Source organism: Pinus tabuliformis, chromosome 9 (genome assembly GCF_031772625.1).
Source record: "Pinus tabuliformis cultivar Carrire ecotype Pingquan chromosome 9, CPIR1, whole genome shotgun sequence".
NCBI classification, from domain to species: domain Eukaryota; kingdom Viridiplantae; phylum Streptophyta; class Pinopsida; order Pinales; family Pinaceae; genus Pinus; species Pinus tabuliformis.
The window spans coordinates 1,404,525,382-1,404,548,634 of NC_142307.1; the positions used below are offsets into that span (position 1 = coordinate 1,404,525,382).

Consider the following 23,253-nt stretch of genomic DNA (forward strand, 5'->3'; position numbering starts at 1 on the left):
TGCTCACTGAGACTATTATGAACCTCTTATTTAAAATGGCTCTTCCCCAAATCATAATCCTGAAATGTTTCTCTAACCTATCCCCTGGTAAAATTTTCATCTTCGTGGAACAACTTGATGACTTGTCTCAATTTAAGTTTGATAGTGAGGGTGATACATCCATTACCAAGCATGCATCTCTTTTTCTTAAGTTCCATGAACACTATGAAATTTATGGTGAAGATGTGACTTTTATTCTTTTTTGCCTCATACTTGAAGGTTGATTTAATCGATGGTGTCATACTCTACCACTCGCTTCCATTCATTCTTTTGAACAACTCATCAAGGAGCTTCATTTAGCATTTGATAGGTATGATTACCGAGATTTCCTTAAAATAATTAATCAACTAATAATGAAATCTAATGAATCAATTGAGGAGTTTTCTAATCGATTCCTTCACCTTTGTTATGAATTTCTTGAAGAAGACACAAATTGGGATTTCTTTAAACAAAAGTTTGAGCATTTGGTTCATATCTCTTTTCATGGTGAATCTGAACCCCCTGATGTTTCTTCTTCCCCAACTCTTATAAATCATGAGACACCTCTAATTTTCAGAGGAGGAACCTACTATTCCTTTTGTTCCTTGTCCTCCTCCTTTTTCAGTTTCGATGTGGGTGCCTCCTTGCGATGATGTTGAAGTTGTGAAATCTATAAATGATAGCATCGATCTGTCTCTTAATTTTGCATCCATTTTTCATGATCCATATATGATGGAGGAAACATTGGAATGGTTCATGGGGCCTAGGGTGAAGGTTAATCCTTCCATTCCTCAAGATGATACTAGCATTATTAACCTCAATCTTGAATCCGGTTCCATTAAAATTATTACTTCTTCAATGGGCATTTGTCATCCTCTATCGTTTATATTCCATGACTCTTTGTACCATGATTTGCTTAATCAATCTTCTCCATTAACTAGTTGTTCATGCTCTCTTGATTTCCAAGTTTCTAGTTCAAATTACGATCAAGTATAAGGGTGCCATATTACACGGGTAGAGGAGCAGAAAAGTGAGGATTATTTCTATCTTTATTCTCTTTTTCAAAGTCCCCCATGTCAAGATGATTCCCTTCCATTCTTGGCTGATTCTAAATCTACTAATCTTGGTAGTCAATCGAATGAAGTTGATTTTATTAATCAATATATAGCCTTGGGAAACCATCGTTCTAATATTCATGACTTCATTGGTGTATGTGACGATGAATCCACAAGTGCACCAATTGATCTTCTAGTTCCTCAAGAGTATTTTGATTTGAAAGAATTAGATTTGGAATTTGATCTAGCCAAAGAAGATGTTCTTATTGAAACTTCCTCTTCATCTCACTATCCCTTGTGCTCTACTGTTTGCAATGCATCTACTTGCAATGAAGATACTCCATGTTATTCAAGTTCTTCATCTGATGAGTTAACTTCTCAATTGACACAAGGTAGTGAGGTTATCCATGATGAAAAATAAAACAATCAAATCATTGAGTATTCTTTCCATCCCTCATCATCTCCTGTTTTTCATGAAGACAACTCTTCAAATCAACTTTCTCATGAAATTTCTCTGATTCATACATCTTTAGATTTGTGATCAGAATAATCTTTCAACTTGAGTAATCTAGTTGTTGAAGTTGTAAAATCTGATCAAATCAATGACAAAGATGGTTTCCATCCAGTTAGTAGTGCTCTCATTGAAATCAATAGAAGTAGTTATCCACACACCATGAATGATCTGATTCAATCTTCAAATTGTGATTTTACATCCTTGAAATTTCCAGGACTTGTCAGGAAGTCGAGGCACTTCAACTTCTGTTGATGGTTATGTCAAGATCTCGCGACTCTGGTAAGATCCCCAAACTAAGTCAGATCTAGTTTTTCTCGCAAAATTATTTTCTTTGCATGGTTTCACTAGATGTAAATTCCTTCTTGAAATATGTTTGGTATTTTGGATATAGTCTTTCAAACTTTCAAGATTTAGTTTCTAATTGGATTTAATATTATGTTTCAATTGATTCATCTCCATGCAAGGCTATTGTACTTAACTCGGGTTTGGAGTGTGTATCTCTCATAGAAACATGGAACTATGAAGTTGATCATTTCAAAGATTATCTTTGGCTGAAGGAATCATGTCTATCAGATACTTTTCATAATAGTTAGCTCTTGGTTTTTCTTGTGAATGTTATACAACTAATATTTTTCTTCATCACACCGGAGATTCTCTTGAGTGTTGGTGAATGGATAAGTTATTTGACGAATCAAATTCTTCTTCACTCATCGTATCCTTATTGATATCATGTGTTTTCTATACTGGAATTCCTTTTCACTTCTTTCGACGATTACGATGCTTATGCAGTGTGTAACTAGTTACAAGGAAATGTTTTGTTATATTTATCATGCACGGGAGATTATTCTTTTGTTCAAATCATTTGTAAAGTTTTTCACTAAGAATCTCATGCCACAAATGGTCCATATGATCATAATATTAACTGTCATTCATTTTATTATTTTCCCACCATTATATCCGATGACAAATATTTCATATTGATAAATATTTATGGTTTATCACACTATTCGGATACTTGTCAAGAAATCAATGCAATTCAACCTTCGCTAATGGTTATGTCAAGCCCTCACTATATTGACAAGATTTTTTAATATGATTAGATTCATTTTCCCTTACAAGATTCTCATCCTATTCCCATACTTTTAATTGAAAATTCATCTTTTCAAGGATCTAAGAGTTCTCAAGAGGATTGTTTTGAATTTCACGATCCAATCGCTGAATGGTTGGAGAAATTTTACCTAGCAAGATTTGTTGAAAATAAAAACTTTTATGTTTTCTCAGGCATTCTAAGGGGTACAATACAGATGAAGATACATTCGCAAGGAGCTTCTGAGGTTTGTTTGATTATGGTTTTCATTGAAAAGGTAAGAGTGCAAGCTGTTTAGAAAGTAGTCGCTATGCCATCTGTTGACAAGAAAGACCTTGAGTTTGTTGTGCAAGTTATTCAAGCACTTGTCTTTTCTATTGCACATTGTTTTATATCTGTTTTAATCATTTGTATCTTTGTGTATGTAGGTCAGGACCAGTTACGATGGATACATTAGAAATTCTATTACACTTGACTCTGATCTTCTAGCTAGTTAGTTAAGGAGTAGGTATAGCTACATACCATTCTCCCTTGCACACCCATCATGCACTCGCTCTTGTAGCTTTTTCTTTTGTCTCACATTCTGTTTTCAATTTACCCTCCATTTTCCTTGTCTCTTAGATTTTGTCTTGTCTTTCTTTTATGTTTTGTTTAATAAGACTTTGCATGAAGGATGTTCCCTTCGACTCGAATGCCAATGTGGTAAAATAGAAAAGAGTCTTGTGACATTGCAACATTTGGCAAACCTTCAGTCCTTCTTCTTCATCTTGGTTTCACCTTTCAGCCAATGATGTTTTGATGGAAAATCGATCCTTGCATAAGGAAAGCTTTGTGTCAAACCATGATATCCATGTCTATTATAGAAAACTCATACCTACACTTGGTTCTTTATGTTTTGGTGTTTTCCATGTTGATCCGATCAAATAGAGAATGACAAGGGGAAAATCTAAATGAGAAAATCAATATCATAGGTTTTATATATGCTTCTCTGAAGGAACAACCTCTTCTTCTCTCAATAAGTTGGGATCCCTCTTCTACCCCATGAAATAAATAAGTGTCGATGCACAGTCCTATATAAAATAAAGAAATAAAGGGTGAAAGAAGAGAAAGGCTTCCTATGTAAGGAGGTGAAGCAAGTAACTTAATCAGGGTATTGTCTAGGCTCGCTGGTAGTGAAGCAATGCTAGTGTTCCTAAAGTGACTCTGCGGAGGTATTGTCCATGCCTCTTGGCAATGGAGCAACACCAGAGATGAAAAAATATATTTGAATATCTTAAGCTCTTGAAAAACATCACCCTTCTCCTTAATTGAAACATTGCGATATGGTTGGCTTTATGATTGTGTTCAATCGAGAAAGGGTGAACGGGGGTAGATTTATACACTGGGTAAGTGGGGAAGCCAAAGTAATATGCATGATAAATCAATACTTCCTAAAGAACTAGAACCTACACAAAAGTTTTGACCAATGCAAAGAAGTTGGAATTCAACCAGTTTGTCACTAAGTGTTGTCGTTGCTACAAAACCCTCCAAATTTTGGCCTACATCCAAATTTGGGTGCCTACTTTGACTTTGCATAATATCATTGCAAGTATTAAGAGTAATCAATTTTCTCTAAGTGTTCTTGTCTAGTTTAGAAGAAACTAGAAGTGTTGTCTTTTAGCATGACAAGTGTCGTACATCGCACATTTGTAGTTTTGGTTTGTTTCAAGGGGAAACCTTCATGCTAATGAGTCACTCTTATCATGCAGACATGTATTGCACTCATTCCCAAAGTTTCAAGCATTGTTGCACAAGTGTCGTCACCATCGTTGAAAAGTGTACCTTTAGTGTCGCACTTGGGGAAAATTGTCACAATGTCGTCACATAGGGGGAATTATGTTGTTCATGTGTTCTAAGTGATCAGTATTATGTCATCAACTATTCTAAGTGTGTGATCATGCTCAAATTTAGTCCTTGTTCACTTTGGACTTACTAATCCCACACTTAGCCAAATCTGAAAAACTTCATGACCAAGCAACTGGGCCTCGCTCAGCCTTCCTAAACTGCACATTGTGCAGTCTCAGCTCTCAAGCCTATACCTTGCATCTTGGAACTGCACAATGCGCATCCCATGCCTTCTAGAACTACGCACTACATAGTGTCAATTCTCTATCCCAACCCTTGAGCTCCAGAACTGTGCAGTATCTACCTTTAGTCAGTCTCCTCTACGCATTATAGAGTCTTAAGCAATAAGCCTCAACCTTGACCTCTTAAACTGTGCAATTGTGCAAGCCCTTGGCCTTTGTCCCTTTGGAACTACACAATGGACAACCTAAAGCCTCAATCCTTCAGCAACCCTTGATCCCCTCAATTGTGCAGTTGTCAATCCCTATCTTGCCTGAACTACGCACTGCGTAGTCTCAAGGCTTAGTTCTGGCCCCTGGCCTTCTGAGCTACGCAACTGCATAATCCTTGAGCTTGTCTTGTAACCCTGTCACCTAGTTCTAGCTTTGTGAAAGGTTGTCATGAAGCATGTTATACTAGGGGTTTATCAAAATAATGTCATCTTTTCATGAGTGGATTTAAGTTGCAAGTATCATTTCATTTCATGACAGGATGATGATGAAGGAGATGAAGAAGGAGACCCTACTAGAAGACACCTTTGTAGCTTCAAATACAATTTGATAAATCAAGGAAGATAAAGGGACACCAGATTGTGACAACAACTGGAAATCAAGATCACATTAAAGATGGTCCCTACCTTCAAGTCTATGGGCGAGGAAAAAGAGCATGCACCATCTCTCAAGAAGACTCAAAGATAGCAACAACAAGAATGACTTAACATTACCATGTCATCATGCAACCCATGGCATCAATGTCATGGCATGTCTTGTCATGAGTCATCATTTTCCACATCACTTATGGATTATGTAATTTCAATATTCCAGAAATATAATGTAAAGTGGAAGTCCAAGAGACATCTATAGAATGTGAAAAGTCATGAAGGAGTCAAAAGGTCATAGAGGAGTCAAACAATCATGAGTGTAGTCCAAGAGTCACAAGGGAGGCAAATGATCACCCCATGTTTTATATATACACTCTCATAGCTCATGCAAAGGACTTTTCATCTTGGCTCCTCCTACCAGGCATTAGAGAGTAATATAGTTCTTTTGGAGGAGAAAGTGGCTACTCTAACGCTCCACTATTGGAGCTAGTGGTGTTCATTGTACTGATGTATCTTAGAACTTTTTCTTAATTTTGAAACTTGTTGAGCCAACACACTTTCATGCATATGTTGTAAATATTGTAATATTATTCTTTGAATTTTTGCGATGTATGTTGTTTTCATTTGTACTAAGGAAATTGAACTATTTCGGTGGCTTTGGTGCTTATCTTGTTGAAGGTGTGTTGTATGTGTTTTAACAATTGTTGTTTTTGTGTGAACTATTTCGCTAGTTGACCAATGATTAATTCATATGTATATGCTCGTGTGCCTTTACTAGATTAGTACTATTACTTTTCTTTTAAAGGTTCACTTTTCTCTCCCCTTCGATAGAAGAACCTTGATACATTCTACAACTGAACATTCCACAAGGCATACTCACTTGTTCATCTAAAAGTACATGTACATTACTCTCTTGTGTTGACCATCGTAGCCAAGAAAAATCTCTAAGACATATAACAACCAAGCCTTATTTCTGGAAGGGCTACCATACCAAACAATGTGAAGTTTGATTGGGACTTTTCATCGAGGAGATATTAGTTGACGGATTTCCAACACTGTCAAAAAATGGTGCTAGAAGGATGGCCAAATGACAAGTTGTGTCTGTTGAGCTTGTTTTGAACCTTTTATCTTAAATGGCTCTTCCCCAAATCATAATCCCAGAATGTTTCTCTAACCTATCCCCTAGTAAACTTTTCATCTCCACGGAACAACTTGATGACTTGTCACAATTTAAGTTTGATAGTGAGGGTGATACATCCATTACCGAGCATGCATCTCTTTTTCTTAAGTTCTGTGAACACTATGAAATTGACTGTGAATATGTGGCTTGTATTCTTTTTTGCCTCACACTTGAAGGTCGAGTTAACCGATGGTGTCATACCCTACCACCCACTTCCATTCATTCTTTTGAACACCTCATCAAGGAGCTTCATTTAGCATTTGATAGGTATGATTACCGGGATGTCCTTAAAAGAATTAATCAACTAAGAATGAAATCTAATGAATCAGTTGAGGAGTTTTCTAATTGATTCCTTCACCTTTGTTATGAATTTCCTAAAGAAGACACATATTAGGATTTCTTTAAACAAAAGTTTGAGCATTTGGTTCATATCTCTTTTCATGGTGAATTTGAACCCCTTGATGTTTTTACTTCCCCAACTCTTGTAAATCATGAGACACCTCTAATTTTAGAGGAGGAACCTACTATTCCTTTTGTTCCTTGTCCTCCTTCTTTTTCAGTTTCGATTGTTTGGAGCTGGAATGCTTCTTCTGGGAGGGTGAGTGGAAAATTTGCATATGAAGCCATTGCTCTTTCTTTTATAGACTAGGGATATTGCTGGTGGAATAACATTATCTGGAGTTGGAACATCCATAACAAGATGAAATGTTTCTTTTGGTTAGCCATGCAAAACAAATTATTAATCTGGGAAAACCTTCAAAAAAGAGGTTTTTTTTGGGTCAAACCTTTGTTGTCTCTGCAGGGTTTAGGAAGAAACGGTGGAACACTTGTTTGTTAGACGTAGGATTTCCAAGGAAAATTGGTAATTAATTTTACAGGTTCTAAATATAAGCGAAAAAATCGACCAGATCTCCTTGGAGCATCTACTTCTCCATTAGACAAAGAAGTTCAAAAATATTTATTCCATACCAATATTTGTTGTATGGAGAATTTGGCTCCTCAGAAACAGGTTTATTTTCAAAAATCCAACATCATCATTATCCAACAATCTTCTAAGATTGTATCATTGTTCAACGAATATTTCTTGAAACATAATAGAAAATCCCATAAAAAGATTAATTTCCCTATCATGCCTCAATGTTATCCAATTAGTTTTTTTTTTTATTCCAATAGAATAACAAAAAAGTTTCATTTTTTCAATTAAAAAAAAGCGCTTTCGAAATCTTAAAATATCGTAAAAATATATATATATATATATATATATATATATATAGATATATAGATATAGATATATTTTAATTATTAAATATTTTAACATTTTAAATGTGTATTATATTTTTAAAAAAATACATATTAATATAATATGAATTTTTTTATAAGAAATAATTTTATATGTGAAATATATATGTTTTTTTTTTTTTTTTTTTTTTTTAATTTTGAAATCATTATAATAAAGCTTAGAAGTGAGAAATCGTCCTTAGCTAAAGCCCACAAAATAACGTGTATAGCGTGTGAAAAAAATATTATGACGGGCTTTAGGTGACCTCATTATACACGCTAAATTGTTAAATCACCAAACTATCATTAATTAAATCTTGACATCATCTCCTTGGCATGTATTTAATACACGTTGGAGTTCAACGCCCGCACTCCCAAACCTCAAAGACCGGGCCGCGTTGCTCAGCCCCTCTTCTTATCTTTCTAACAAGATATGTATGAAAAGTATAAAAGTTACGTGGTGGGGGAGACCGTTTTGGCAAAAAAACTGCTCTTCAAAAGGTATGCTAGTTAGGAAGCTTACACAACTCAAGAAAGTAGTAGTGGATTGGGAAAATAAAAAGGAAAGTGGATCATTCAAATGTACTGCTTGCCCCGGAGAAGAAATATGAATAAATAAGTTGATCATTCAAATTCACTGTTTGCCTGGGAGAAGGAATATGAACAAATCTTAGAGCACTTTATTCATGTAGGATGAGCTTTTGGAAGTAGATTTTGAAGTTGGAAGAGGAGACCTAGAGGCTCAAAAGCAGAGAAACATGGATAAATATGGGAAGGAATCACATTTTTTTTCATAATTATGATAACTAAAGAAGAAACATAAATTCCATATAGGAACTTGAGGTGGAGGAGGGAAAGCCCATTATTAGTCAAATCGATTAATAAGATGTTGTGGTAAACCATTTTTCTTCTCTATTCAGAGACCTAGGTGCTAACACTATTGTTCCTCAACTTCAGCTCATCCAAAGCTATCCGAGATTCTTCAACACGAAGGATTTTGAAAAGATATGGAGCCATGTCATCCTTGATGACATCAAAGGGGTTCTAAAGCATTTTTCAAAGGATAAAAGTCCAGGCCTGGATGAATGGACAATTGAACTCTTTCTATCCTTCTTCAATCTCATGGGTCCTGAACTCCATAAAGCGGCAAAGGAATCAAAAAGAAAGGGGAAAGTCTCAAAAGCTATGAATGTTACTCTCTTAGCTCTTATTCCAAAATGCTCAAAAGCAAAGACTTTTCTTGGTTAAAGACCCATTTCCCTTTGTAACTTGGTGTAGAGAAGATGTCACTTAATCAATTTGGTTTTCTTGCAGACAGACAAATCCGTGATGCTATAGGCATTGCCAAAAGGTCCTCCACTCAATTAAGACAAAAAATCTGGAGGCTTTGGTCCTCAAAATGGATCTCAATAAGGCTTTCGACAAAGTGAACTAGACCTTCCTTAGATTATTCCTGTTGCATATTGGACTAGATTTGGAGGTCACTATTTGGATCATGGGATGTGTGACCTTTGCAAATTTTTCTATTTTTATCAATGGATCCCCCTCTTACACATTTCCCAGCCTTAGAGACCTTAGACAAGGGTGTCCTCTCTCTCCCCTCCTATTCCTACTAGTTATGGAAGGACTAAGTCTCCTTCTTTTGGAGGAAAAGCAAAAGGGAAACATCAAAGGAATTAAAGTCTCTCTCAAACAATATATTACTCATTTACTTTTTGTGGATGATGTGTTCTTGTTGGGGTATGGATCTATTTCAGAATTGCAAGTCTTTCATAGGGTGATAACTTTATTCTGTCGAGAATGGAGATTGATGTTAAACACATCAACTTTTCTTCAGAATGGTGTAAGTTTAGACTCCCTCTCTTCCATAAAGCCCTTCATGCCCTTCGGGATGGATGCTTTGGAAAAATGACTAAAATATTTAGGCTTCTTCCTCAAGAAAAATGGGTACCAAAAAGAAGATTGGATATGGATGTTCACGAATAGTTGAGAAGCATATAAGCCTATGGTGACATAATTTTTCTCCTTGGCGATAAAATGATATTAGTGAAATATGTTCTAGAAAACATCCCTATATACTGGTTATCCTTACCCAAGATTCCCAAATCAATTCTGAATAACATAAGGCGAAGGATGTTTAGTTTTGTGTCAACATGTAAGAAAAATAAGGAAGGGTTACACCTTACCACCTAGGAATCATTGACAAAGCCAAAGAAATATGGTGGGTGAGGATTCAAGAACTTGATCTAGTTTGGTAAAGCTTTAGGTCTAAAAAAATTGTGGAGAGGATTATTTGGTGAAGGGCTTTGGAGCCAAGTTATAAAGGAAAAGTACCTTAGAAGGAAGCATGTGGTGGATTGGCTAAGATCAACAACAAATAAGCTAGCTAACAGGAGCTCCATTGTCTAGAAGCCCTCATGGAATCGTTTCCATTTCTATTCAGTTGGCTTGGCTGGAAAGTTCGGGACGTTTTGTAGGTGATTCTCGGCAAGGATCCTTTTATTGGTGGTGTTAGCTATTATAAGGTGTCTCAAGACTTAATTCATTTATTAAATACAAAAGGCCTTTTCTTCTTAAACAATGTCAAAAGAGAGAAGCCTTCTCCTTTCTCAAATGATTACTGGCTGATTCCTGCAAATTTGCATCTTGAGGGATAGTTAGCCAATGAATGGAATTCCTTCATAAAGGAGCTATATATCAATGGTGCCAGCCTAAATAAGTCAAAGGACCAACTTGTTTGGAGCTAGAATACTTCTTCTAGGAGGGCGAGTTCACAATTTGCATATGAAGCCATTGCTCTTTCTTCTATATACTAGAGATCTTGCTAGTGGAATAACGCTATCTAGAGTTGGAACATCCATAACAACTTGAAATGTTTCTTCTAATTAGCCATGAAAAACAAATTATTAACCTAAGAAATCGTTCAAAAAAGAGGTTTTTTGGGTCAAATCTTTGTTGTCTCTGTAGGGTTGAGGAAGAAATGGTGGACCACCAGTTTGCAAGATGTAAGATTGTCAACTAAATTTGGCAATCAATTTTACAGGTTCTAAATATAAGTGAAAAATTGACCAGATCTCCTTGGAGGATCTACTTCTCCATTGGATAGAGAAGTCTAAAAATCTTTATTCCCTACCAATATTTTTTGCATGGGGAATTTGGCTCCTCATAAACAAGGTTATTTTCAAAAATTAATATCAGCATTATCCAACAATCTTCCAAGATTGTATCACTGTTCAAGTAATATTTCCTGAACCATAATACAAAATCCCATTAAAGGATCAATTTCCCTATATCTAAATGCTATCCAATTGGTTTCTTTGATGGAGTTGCTCAAGGGGACAAATGTGTGTGTGTGTGTGGGGGGCGGGGGGGTGACGAGAATGATAAAAATGAGAGGGACTATATTAATTTAGTTCAAAATTGGTATAGGGAGGGGAATCAACACAAATACTGAATTAATTGCTTGTTGGGCCCTATTATTTCTTGCAGCTTTGAAAAATATTAAATGCATACAAATTTTAGGAGATTCAAAATGCCTAATTGATTGGTTGGCAGGTAAAGCTCAACTAGAAGTCCTGAACCTTGCTCCTTGGAAAGATAAAATAACAGAGTTAAAGAAACGCTTCCTAGAAATCAACTTCCAACACATCCCCAGGGAGCTAAATTCAACAACAAATCTCCTATAAAAAAGAGCTCTTATTATGGACACAAGTTTCATCTATTATGAAGAATGGGATAGCAACTCAACTCAAAGTGCTCATTCTGATTCTATTTATTAGACAAATATGTTTTTTCTTTTCTTTTTAGTAAAACATAAGTATGTTTCTTCTAGTGTTTAATTTGTTTTCTCACTTCGAGGACACATCCCTGTGCAATTTTTTTGTGGGTATCTCTCATACATCTCTTTTAAACAATTTTTTTTCATGACAAAATTCTTTTTTCTCTGGCTTTGATCCATATAGCATTTTATCATGTTTATGTTATCTTTTTGTTTCTTTTGACAACCATTTGTAAACATTTCAGTTACAAGTTTTTAAAAACATATACCTTTTTTTACTCCAACAAGAATAATAAAAAAGTCATTTCAGTTACAATTTTTTTGTATATGTCTGAAAAAAGCATGTACTTTTTAAGCAAAGTCTTTCTGTAGAAATCTTTATGTGATTTCTACTGAAAGACTTTGCTTAATTCATTATTGATCACAGAAGTCTGAATACATATACTTTTTTTTTATTCCACCGGGAATAATAAAAAGGTTTTTTTTTAAGATCGCTCTATATTAGAATATCATTAAAATTATATATATTTTAATTATTAGACATTTTTCTAATGAATATTTTAATATTTTAAATGTATATTTTATCTTATAAAAATTATATTAATATATATTTTTTTATAAAAATATTTTTATATGAAATATATATATATATATATATATATATATTGTTTTTTAAGATGTTTAAAATATTTATAATCAAATTTATTATTTAATATTTAAAAATGGAGTTGTTTTTAGTGCGACTTTTTCAGTGTCAGAATCTGGCACAAAAAATTGTGGTGAAATCTTGATTTGTGTTATTTAAACTAGTTTTTTTTACTGTGGATTCAACGCCCTAAAAAACCCCTAGGACATTTCTATTGTGCAGGGGTTACCCATCAAACTTGTGATTTCAATGATATTTTGTAGGATTTTAGAGAAATTAAACCAAAAAGATTTCCAAAAAATTACACCGAAGACAACTCCTTTAAAAATTAAGCATAAAAAAAATATTAAATCTAAAACTTTTGAAATCCATAATAATAATTAAAAAAATAATAAATCTAACCATTCAAAATAAATCTAATTAACATTTAATATAATAATTTTATATTATAATAAATATATTTATAATAATAATAAAAAATATATATTAATTATTTTTAAGAAAAAATGTATATGACTTATATCATTTTATATTTAAAGATATCAAATTTTATTTCGTTCCGCTACTACTAACAAAAAAAACTCAAAATTAAAAATTAAAAACTTTACCTTCACGTTACACGGTTTCCTATCATTTTTAAAGATATTTTATGAAAAGCGGTAGTGAGAAATTGTCGTTAGAGCCCCTAAAATTACTCGTATTGCGTGTGAAAAAAGAGGTTAGGACCATAGTTACCAAATTCGGATTCGAATTCGATACGATACGATAAAAATTCGAATAGAAAATTTTTAATTCGAAAAAAATTCGCCAATATACATCTTTAACCCTAGCATGTAGCAAAAAAATTCTGATAAAAATAATATTTTAAGTTTATTTTTTTCTAGATTTATTTTGAATTTTAAATAGCATCCAATAAATTAGATAATACAATAACATTACAAACACATTTCACCAAAAAAAAACCACACTCACCACTTCGCTTTGCTACTTCTTTATTCCTAAATTTAAATCTAAAATATTTTTTTAATTTCAGAACTAATTTATCTAAAATCCTTCCTAATAAATAAAAACAAATTTAAAAAATATCTGAAATTCCATAAAATCAGTAATTGCAAAATTAACATTTATTACAAATTAACAAACTGTTAGGAATTGGGTGTAACAGATTCTTCCTTTTCCTATTTTACTAGCTTTTTAACCCAAAAAAACAATAATAAAATTGGAAAATTATAAATTTTCCTTTTCCACTATGATTTTCCAGTTTCTCCAATTTCTTTCCTTCTGCCAATGCCATCAGATTTTTCCTTTTCTATTTCACCGGCTTTTTAACCCATAACAATAATAATGAAATTTGAAAATTATGAACTTTCCTTTTCCATTGTGACTTTCCAGTTTCTGCATTTTCTTTCCCTCTGTGCGGATGCCATCCTACCATTATCTGTTCTACCATTGTAGTGAATGAACAATCTCTTCTTGCTTACGTAAACTACCAACCCTGCATCTCATTTTTTATTTGACCATTTATATTTGAAAACCGAATCGAATTTCATCGAATAGTACGGTATTCGGATCGAACTGTCGAATTTTCGTATTTTTTAGTCCGATTCGGACGAATTTGGTAACTATGGTTAGGACGGCTTTCATGTGACACGTTGGAGTTCAACGCCGGCACTCCCAAACCTCAATGACCGGGACGAGTTCAAAAAAAACACACAAAAAACGTGGGCGAGTTGGTCGGCCCTTCTTCTTAATTTCTTACCAGATATATATATGAAAAGGTGTAAAAGTTATATGGGGAGCAATTTGTTTCATAAGTTATCTTTAGCTTTGTAGACATTAAAATAATTTCTTTCTTTTTTTCTTTCTATATGAAAAGTGTAAAAGTTATATGGTGGGAACAATATTTAATGTTTATGATATAACTAATACGCTTAATTTCATGTCTGTTTTTTCCACATTTTGTGCTTGGTATTATACTCTCATATATTTTTTCAATTTCCAAAACAATTATGACTTTTTAATATGTGCGAGGGAAAACAAAAAATGTAGTTTTTTGGGTTAGTTTATTGGGCAAGTTTGTATTATATAAAATTATGTGAGTGATAAGAATTTTTAGTCCAATCTCAATTTATACTTGTGGTTATATTTAGGGGTTATAAATAGTCTTTAGGGATATGTAAAGTTAAGTGAGTGATAAGGTTTTTTTTTTTCTTTCAAATTTTCAAATATGCTTGTAATCACAGGTACTTACACTTAAGTGTTATATCTATCGGAATCAATTTGTATCACATGAACACTGACTTGTTTTAATTGTCAATTTATATCACATGAATACCAACCCTTCTCAATTCTCTATTCCTTATACATATACAAATATGTATATATTAAAATATATAAATCTAGACGAATTTTATTATTTCAAAATTGATAGAGATATTATCTAAATAATTGTCATAACTAAGTATTAGTTATTAATTAGAAGTTTCCAAAATATGCAAATTGGTTAAAAGTGAGTTCCTGCGTGAATTGTAAAAAGAAATTCACAAATCAAAGTTCTACCACTAAGTCTAAGACAACAAAGAGAGAGGTCACAAGTACTATGTATTTCTTTAAGAGGATGAATATGGTGGAGTGAGACTCCAACTCCCATTCACACAAATCGATCACAAGCACTAGGTATTTCCTTAAGAGGATGAATAGGTCGGAGTGAGACTCCAATTCACAATCACACAAATCTATCGAGTTTCATTGACCTCTACCAATGACTGTGACTTCAATGTTGGTATGATAATCTAACACTTTAAGGTATACATAGTTTACAAGGGCTTTTTCATCATAATTTTCAATGTCCTATTCCCCAAATAAATATTAATTTGTTCATACTAAAAGCATATGTTAGAGATGTATATATGTTTTTGCTAAATATCTTAATAATATAATAAAAATTTTCAACAACATCATAAGCAAAAATTTAGTTAAATTCATAATTTCTACATGTAATTCCAAATTCAAATGTAGGAATTAATTGATTAATGATGCATTATTTGTGCAATAAAAAACATGCATCTGCTTTGCAAGCTAAAGGGCTATTCTTGGATCCAATCACAACATAAAAAGTTTGAGTGTTGTGAATCTATATTAGACCCTTCCTATGCATGAGATCTAACACTCTTTGTTAAGCCATGATAAAAACTAATTTCCCTTTATAGTCATTACTATTCACTAACAATTAGAAAACACAAAAATCCTTATATAATAAATAATTATCATAATCCCTAAGAAATTTCATTTATTTATCACCTTCCACAAATAATAGCATCTACCACCTTTCATTACACTATAAACCAACAATTTTCTTACTATAACATCCAAAATCGTAACTTCATATGTAAAATTGTATAAATGGACCCAAAAACTCATATACAACAATGTATAAGTGAAACCATAACCTTATATGCAACATTATATAAGTGAATCCATAACCTGATATGCAACACTCTATAAGTGAACCCATTTCTTTTCAAAATAGATTTTATATATGTAAAATTAACTAAATCTTATATAATTAATAAATTTTATTACAATGGCCCCTTCATCTCATGTTGGAGTGAAAATTTGTAGGCCTTATCTGGCAAGAGCTCCTTGGAGTTTGGAAACTTAACTTCATATTCCCTTGTTCCATCCCGGATCTGTTTGCTGGATGGCTGGACAGATACCTAGGTCCAAACCCAAAAAACAAACTAATCGTAGCAACTTGCACTGCTTTTCCCAAATTCATCAGTTGGCAAATTTGGTTAGAAAGGATTAGAAGGATATTGAGAAATAAAGAGCAGGATTTCAGACTTGTTGCAAACACAGTAAAATGTCAGCTAAATGAATGTCTGAGAGACAAAATGGATGATACAAATCTATGCCAGCAAGATATTGAGTTGGGTGCTGCACTCAATCTCCAATTCCAAAAATCGATCACCATCCCCATTTCTCCCAAAGAATGGCAAATCAGAAAAAATGAAGAAGAATTTCAGTCCTGGATTTCCAAGCAAACACTTCCTTCTCTCTTCTTTGACGGGGCAGCCAAGGGAAATCCAGGAATTGCTGGCGTAGGAGGGCTCATAATAAACACAGAAGAAACTCCTACTCACAGATATGCTTGGGGACTGGGTCACTCCTCTAGCATGCAAGCTGAAGCGCTGGCCCTTCTTCAAGGGATCAAACTACTCAAAGAGTTGGGACTCAAGGAGGCAAATGTTTTTGGCGATTCGCAGGTCATCATCAAAACAATGGCGACAAACTCTAACCCATCAGATTTGTGTCTTGCAAGGACGATTACAAGAATCAAAGATATGGCAAAGCCCTTGAAATTGAAATTCTTCCATGTGCTGAGAATAAACAACAAAGAGGCAGACATTGAGGCAAACAAGGCAATCCAGTTATCAACTGGGACTATTCTCAGAGACAAAGAAACTTCATGGGATCCAATTCCTTAAACTTCCATGTTTTACTGCATTTTATTGAAGCAATTTGTATGCATTCATAAACTCGGGAAAATAACAGAAATAGATCTCATTGTAAAATGTAAAAAAAGGCAACTCATAGGCGTATGTGCTTTGATCCTCTTGTTGGATAGACGCCGAGAAACCAGCTCCATTATCTGTAATCTGAACTATGGCTTTATGCCAAAAATCTAATAAAATCTCATAACCGCTTCCATAGTTTAAAAAAAAAATAAAATAAAAATAAGAAAATAAAAAAAATTATTACAATAACAAATTAATAATTAAATATATTAATATTTACCCCATACATATATATATATAATTTACTTGTATTTATATTTCTAACCACCCCAATAATAATAATAATAAATTATAATATTTAAAAAATATTTTTATAATATATTTTTAAATAATTATCCATCTCTTAAATATTTTTTTAATAAAAGGGACATATTTTTCAATAAAATGTACAGATGATTGATTTAAGGAAATATTAAAAAAAATAAAAAATTAACACCTAGATTCAATCAACAATCTAATATTTTAAATAATTAACATTTATTTATTTTTAAAATAGTAAAAATAAAATTGAATTTCTTACACCAATGAGATGTAAACCTAAATTGAAAAAATAAAAGAAAAAATAACATTGAATCTCTGACACCAACGGGAATCTGCTGCGCACCAAAATTAGAGGCAAGTGACATCCGAATCAGGCCATTAAGGATAATGTCCACCTCCACCAACTGTGTTTAGCGAATCTAGTAAAGCTCTGGCAGGTCTTGTCCCGCTTTAGTAGGAATTCTTGATATTACCTCTACAAATCACGTTATTCCACGTGTTGTTTGTACTAAACATGACGTGGCCTGTACATTTTAGGGATGCTGAATCTCATCGCAATAATTTAAAATCAAATATATTATAATTAAAAATGTATATTAAAATTCTGATCCACGTCAACAAAATGATGGAGTACCAGAAAAGAATATTGTGCCAGGCTCCCCATTGGAGGAAACTACTCAGCACGCATCTGGCTGATGACGTCATGGAGAAAAATTGAAGCCCTGACATTCTTTGATGTTGCTTTCCATTAATTAATAAATTGAAAAAAAAACAACAAACTGCTGAAACACGTGAATGTAGGTGGAGGATTCCACGTGGATTCCTGAAACGCGGAGACTCCAACCGTACACGTCTGTGACTCCAATTCTATAACTTCTCTGCATATTCAATGTGATTTTTAGAGTCTCAGAGCAAACATCCATTGCCTCTTTTTTTGCGAGTTTTGTTAAAATCAAGATCTCTGTATTTGGGAATTTTGTTATATGAATACCATGGAACACTCAACAGCTCAATTCGATTGTCTGCTCTTCGGTATGTGTGGTGTGAATTCAGAAGAAATCGTGGATTCTATTTCAATTTTAAAGTTTTCGCATAGCTTTAATTGGATTTATCATGAACATTTTGCCAGCAATTCCAAAATCACTCTGTTTTTTTTGTCACAGATTTGGATGATACTCTGTATCCTTCCAGTACAGGCATTGCTACAGCCTGCCGCAAGAATATTGATGGTATGCTGTGAATTAAGTTTTAGGTGCAGATTAATTTTGCCTTCTTCTATTAGAATTCAGTTGAGTTTTTTCCCTGGATGTTGTGACATGGATTTGATTACTGTTGTTGCAGAGTTTCTTGCACAAGTTTTCGGATTCAGCAGAGAAATTGTTTCCAGCCTCCGGACAGAGTTTTATAAAACCAATGGGAGCACTCTGGCTGGGCTGAGAGTAAGTTCACCCCGCCTGCCTCCCTCGCCCCCTTCTTCCATATTCAACCTGCAAGAAAAATTAATTCTTATTCATTCTCCTTTAAGCATCACCATGTGACAACTTCTTGGAGCAGAACAGAGGTATCATTGATTGGAGGATTTAGGTTTTGATTGTGACTAATAACTGTTGTTTAAAATTGCAGAAACTGGGCTATGAGGTTGATGCAGATGAATATCACAGGTACAATTCTATTTTGCCTGTGCTATGAATGATTTTGTCTCTCTCACATTTTTTCTTTCCTACAATGAAAATCAATATAGAGTGCTGTGAGAGACCCTAAATATTTTATTTCAGAAAAACAGAAATAGGTTTTCAGCTTTTCTATTTATTTTTGCATGGCATTCATGCTTAAATTGTACTATGGCTTAGTGAGGAGATTCACCTCTGTTTCTCCCATGAGATAATTAACATTTATCTGGCTAAGTGCATATGCTTTCTTGACGTTTTGTCAAAATAATCTGATACATGTGTATTTTTCTTAATTTCTAGATTTGTGCATGGGAAGTTGCCATACGAAGTCATTAAACCAGACCCTGCAATTAGGAGCATTTTGATGAGCATGCCTCAAAGGAAATTGGTACGTACTTGGTACTGAGTTGAAGTAGATCATGTTTGAAAAATAAATGCAATAATTGGTATTATTTCTCCAAGAATGAAATGAAACTAATCCAACCATAACTGCTGTTCGACCTTATGTGCAGATATTCACAAATTCAGATAAGATTCATGCATGTAAAGTCCTAAAGAGACTAGGCTTGGACGACTGCTTTGAGGATGTTATCTGTTTTGAGAGCCTTAATATGGCTTATCCTTTTAATCAACAAACTGATGAATGCAACCCCAGTACTTCCCCTGTTTTTATCAAGCCCTCAATTGAAGCCATGAAGCGTGCAATCACAATTGCAAATGCAGACCCACAAAGAACAGTAAGTTTCCAGCATTTGCCTTCAATTTGTTTACATAGTTTTACAGTGATCCTTATTCCAACTCCTCTGCAGCTCTTCTTTGATGACAATGTCCGAAACATAGCAGCAGCAAAAGAAGCAGGCCTTCAGACAGTCCTGGTAAGCCCTTAAATGGCCTCAGAAATGACCTAGTATATGTCCTAATTTTATCAAATTGCAGGAAACTTTATAACTCTTTGTGACTTACTGGGAAATGATTAAGACGTAATTTATTAGTAACTGAAAAATAGAGGGGAAAGAGAGTTGTGCATTATAAATCGTGAAAGTTATTAATAGTTTAGGGTTTGCAGATTTGCAGATTTCTGTGGGGTTGATTTTGAATCTGAGATGCTGGAAATTCCAAAGTAATCATTTTTGAATGTAAACGTTGTTGACGACCATGAGTCTTGGGATTCAAAACGTTGACATTCAAAAATGACTAGATGAGTCTTGGTATAGATTTGAAACGTTGACATTCAAAAATGACTAGATGAGTTTTGGTATAGATTTGAAACGTTGACATTCAAAAATGACTATTGTGAAATTTCCGGCATCTCAGATTCATTATCTTAATAGTTTTGGTCATTGTACTTGAACTGTTAGTAGCCAAATTTCTTTGATTCATTTCTCTTTGAATAAAAAAGGAGTAAAAAATTACTTAAAAGCCTAGATTATCATTCTTGGTGGCTTGATATCCATTGGTTTCTTACTTAATTTGTTTTGTTATGTTTTTTTGGAAAGGTTGGCAGCTCTGTAAAATATGAGGGAGCTGATTATTCCCTGGAAAATATTCATAATGTGAGGGAGGCAATTCCTGAAATTTGGAAGGAGACAACCAAACACATAGGATGTGACAAGTTTGGGTTTTCAAGTGACGAATTGAATTCCATTGAAGCAACTCCTATTGTGGCTTAAGCAGCCAAGCATTATGATGAAGATTTTGTACAAAGAATCATAAGCAGCCAAGCATTATGATGAAGATTTTGTACAAAGAATCAATCATTGGGAACTATAAGATATCCATATAAATAATCCTGTAGAGTTTGCTAATGTGTACATGAGATTTGTAAATGCAGAAAATAGAATAAGTGTTGTTGAAAAAAGAAAGGTCGGATTTCACATTCATCGTCTCATGAGCAAATTTGTGTTGTACTTCTCTGGTCATAATCGATGTACAACTCCATTATATTGATTTTGTTGTTTTGAAGATTTTTCAACAAGAATGAATTATATATTTTGGGTATTCAGATAAGTACATAGATTTTCATTCTAAGCCACTGTGCTTATTGAAAAACTCATCTCCCACATGTCATAGCAATGTTTGATATTGATAATTAAATCATGAAATAATACTTAATAACATACCATTACTCTTTCAATGTCCACCAATATTAATACTTAAATCAGGCAATAATACTTAATAACATACCATTACTCTTTCAATGTCCGCCACATCAGTGTTACATCAATGTTATAGTTATTTGGCTATTTTACCAAAGCCTGTCATCGTGTGCAACTAATATAACTGTTTTCTTGTCATTTACAATGTTATATATAGGTATTTTAATTAAGCATGTTTATTTACATTTTGCATCATACTAATTTTTTAAAGGGGGGGTGCGGGTGCGGGGGCGGGGGCCGCAGAAGAAGCAGTATATATTATACATATTTCACATTCTGTACAATCGATATACAAATGTTGCGTCACACTGACAACAATCCCAAATAGTCAACATATGATGCGTGCAAGCGTCCGGCATGTAGCGCGATACAAACCCGGGTGGGGAGGGCCCGGGTGGGGAGGGCAATATTGCTCTGTCCCAACCACCTGGGACACAACGCAGATACTTGCATCATACTAACTATTCATTCACAACATTAACTGAATTGGTATTAATGTACCAAAACTTCCATTTTAAATTTGCATACTTAAAGAAAGTCATACAAAACTACTACAAAGGGTATATAAATTGTTGAAAATAGCAACAAGAAAATCTTGATATAATTTTCCCTTGAATTAAATTAAGAGAAAATTGTAATTTCACATCACAAGACAACAAGAATTTGTTAACTAAGTTAATTTCACTTAGTTCCCTCAATTAATTCGAGTTGAGGGCCTAACTTGAGTCATGTAGAGTCGTTCCTAAATTTTAGGAGACTAGGTTGAGTTTAATTTGAGTTGTAATAGTTTAATTCAGTTAAATTGAGTTAATGTCAGTTAAACTAGTTCCAACTGTTGGAGGAACTAGTAGGAGGTCTAGCAGTGGGGTGCAACTTCATGTGTTCAACTAGTTAACTGATAAATCGACCATAATTAACTCATGCATGCAAGAAATTCGAGTTACTCAGTTGAGATTGGAGTTCAAGGGTAGTGTAGTATCAGTTGTATAATTTTCTGAGTTGTACAGGTGGTGCATGCAGTCAGAGAAGGGCCTATAGGGATTGCGCAATTCAGGATGGGGATTTCCCTAATTAATAGGGGGTTAATTCCTTGAGAAACAATGCAAGGAAATAGGAGCTTGGCAGGCAACAAAATTGACTAAGTATTGGCTAGAGTTAGCTTGTGAGGTAGTGAGATAGATTATACTTGTACAGAGATTGTTCAGGTTGAACAAGCATTGTATTTCTTCTCTATTTTTCTGATATAATGCAAGATACAGATAGGAAAGGGTTTTGAGCAACAAACTTTCCCCTTAGATAAACCTCTAAGCATATGTGATCGAATCTTGTCTCATGTTTATGTTGTGATTTCTCGATTGATTAATTGTTTCCGCTAATGAGTAAAGTAGATTCAAGAATTTTGTTTTAGCATATTACATAAGAAGTTTGAATCTACAAGGAATTTTTACATGGTAGCAGAGTAGAAATCACAATAGAAGAGAAGAATTCGAGTTTGTCTTTGTAGGTGAAATCAAATTTGCAGTATCATTCTTCAGAGCCAGCAAGATGTCGTTCTATGGGTTGAGACTTGAGTATGCCCTTGAGGGTAGCTCGAAATATATTTCTTGTAAGGACAAGATGGAGGTAGTGTTGGAAGATAACGGGTTGATGGAATTCATAGACAATGTTATTCCTAAGCCTCAAGATCTTGTAGAATGGAAGAAATGTGTAGCAAAGATGAGAAGGATTATACTAGAAGGAGTTTGAAATCATATTTTCTTGAATATCCACGAGAAGGATACCCCATATGAAATGTGGTAAGCCTTGATAGACTTTTTTCAGAACAACGGTGACCACAAGAAGTTGGAACTGAAGGAAAAGCTTCAAAAGATCAAGATGGAGAAGGGTGACACAATACCATAGTACCTGAGTAGGCTCACCCAATGTCGGGATGAACTTAGGAGTGTTGGTATTACAGTTGTTGAAGATGATTTGGTAAGCATATAATTTCTAGGCCTTCTCAAGAGCTGGCATAACTACCAGGATTCGGTAAATGGGAGGGAGAAGCTACCAAATTGGGAGTGATTATGGTTCGACTTGGTGCAAGAAAAGATAAGGCAGAACACCAGAGATGGAACCTCATCCAATCATGATGAGGAGGAGAACTGTGCCTTGGCTGGAAAGGTAAAGAAAGGGAAGAAATCCCAATCCAAAGGGGATTCCAGTCAAGGTAGCAAGAAGAAAGACTTGTCAAAGGTTAAATATTTTCATTGTCATGAGATGGGAGACTATGCCACGAAGTGTCCGCACAAGAAGGCCGAAAAGAAGCCCTCAAAAAGAGCAGCAAGTG

General features: G+C 34.1%; 1 protein-coding gene across 2 annotated transcripts; it reads left to right on the plus strand.

Moving 5' to 3' along the window:
* Nucleotides 1–17,982: 17,982 nt before the first annotated feature.
* Nucleotides 17,983–20,766, plus strand: LOC149153807 (uncharacterized protein C24B11.05-like). Of its 2 annotated transcripts, XM_089438333.1 has the most exons (9): nucleotides 17,983–18,130; nucleotides 18,262–18,327; nucleotides 18,440–18,537; nucleotides 18,722–18,759; nucleotides 19,069–19,156; nucleotides 19,281–19,505; nucleotides 19,578–19,643; nucleotides 20,265–20,435; nucleotides 20,479–20,766. In XM_089438333.1, the coding sequence occupies exons 1-9, from the start codon at nucleotides 18,082–18,084 to the stop codon at nucleotides 20,479–20,481; spliced, it is 804 nt and encodes a 267-aa protein (XP_089294459.1). In that variant the 5' UTR covers nucleotides 17,983–18,081; the 3' UTR covers nucleotides 20,482–20,766. The 2 variants fall into 2 exon arrangements, with proteins under 2 accessions (XP_089294459.1, XP_089294458.1); XM_089438332.1 differs by having other exon boundaries at nucleotides 20,265–20,766.
* The last annotated feature ends 2,487 nt before the right edge of the window (nucleotides 20,767–23,253 follow it).

Excerpts from the sequence above, each read along its gene's own strand:
- LOC149153807 (XM_089438332.1), top strand. The coding sequence starts at position 18,082 with ATGAATACCATGGAACACTCAACAGCTCAATTCGATTGTCTGCTCTTC. Across the intron at positions 18,538-18,721 it reads GCACTCTGGCTGGGCTGAGA|AAACTGGGCTATGAGGTTGA; the intron begins GTAAGTTCACCC and ends TTAAAATTGCAG. Across the intron at positions 19,157-19,280 it reads GCATGCCTCAAAGGAAATTG|ATATTCACAAATTCAGATAA; the intron begins GTACGTACTTGG and ends CCTTATGTGCAG.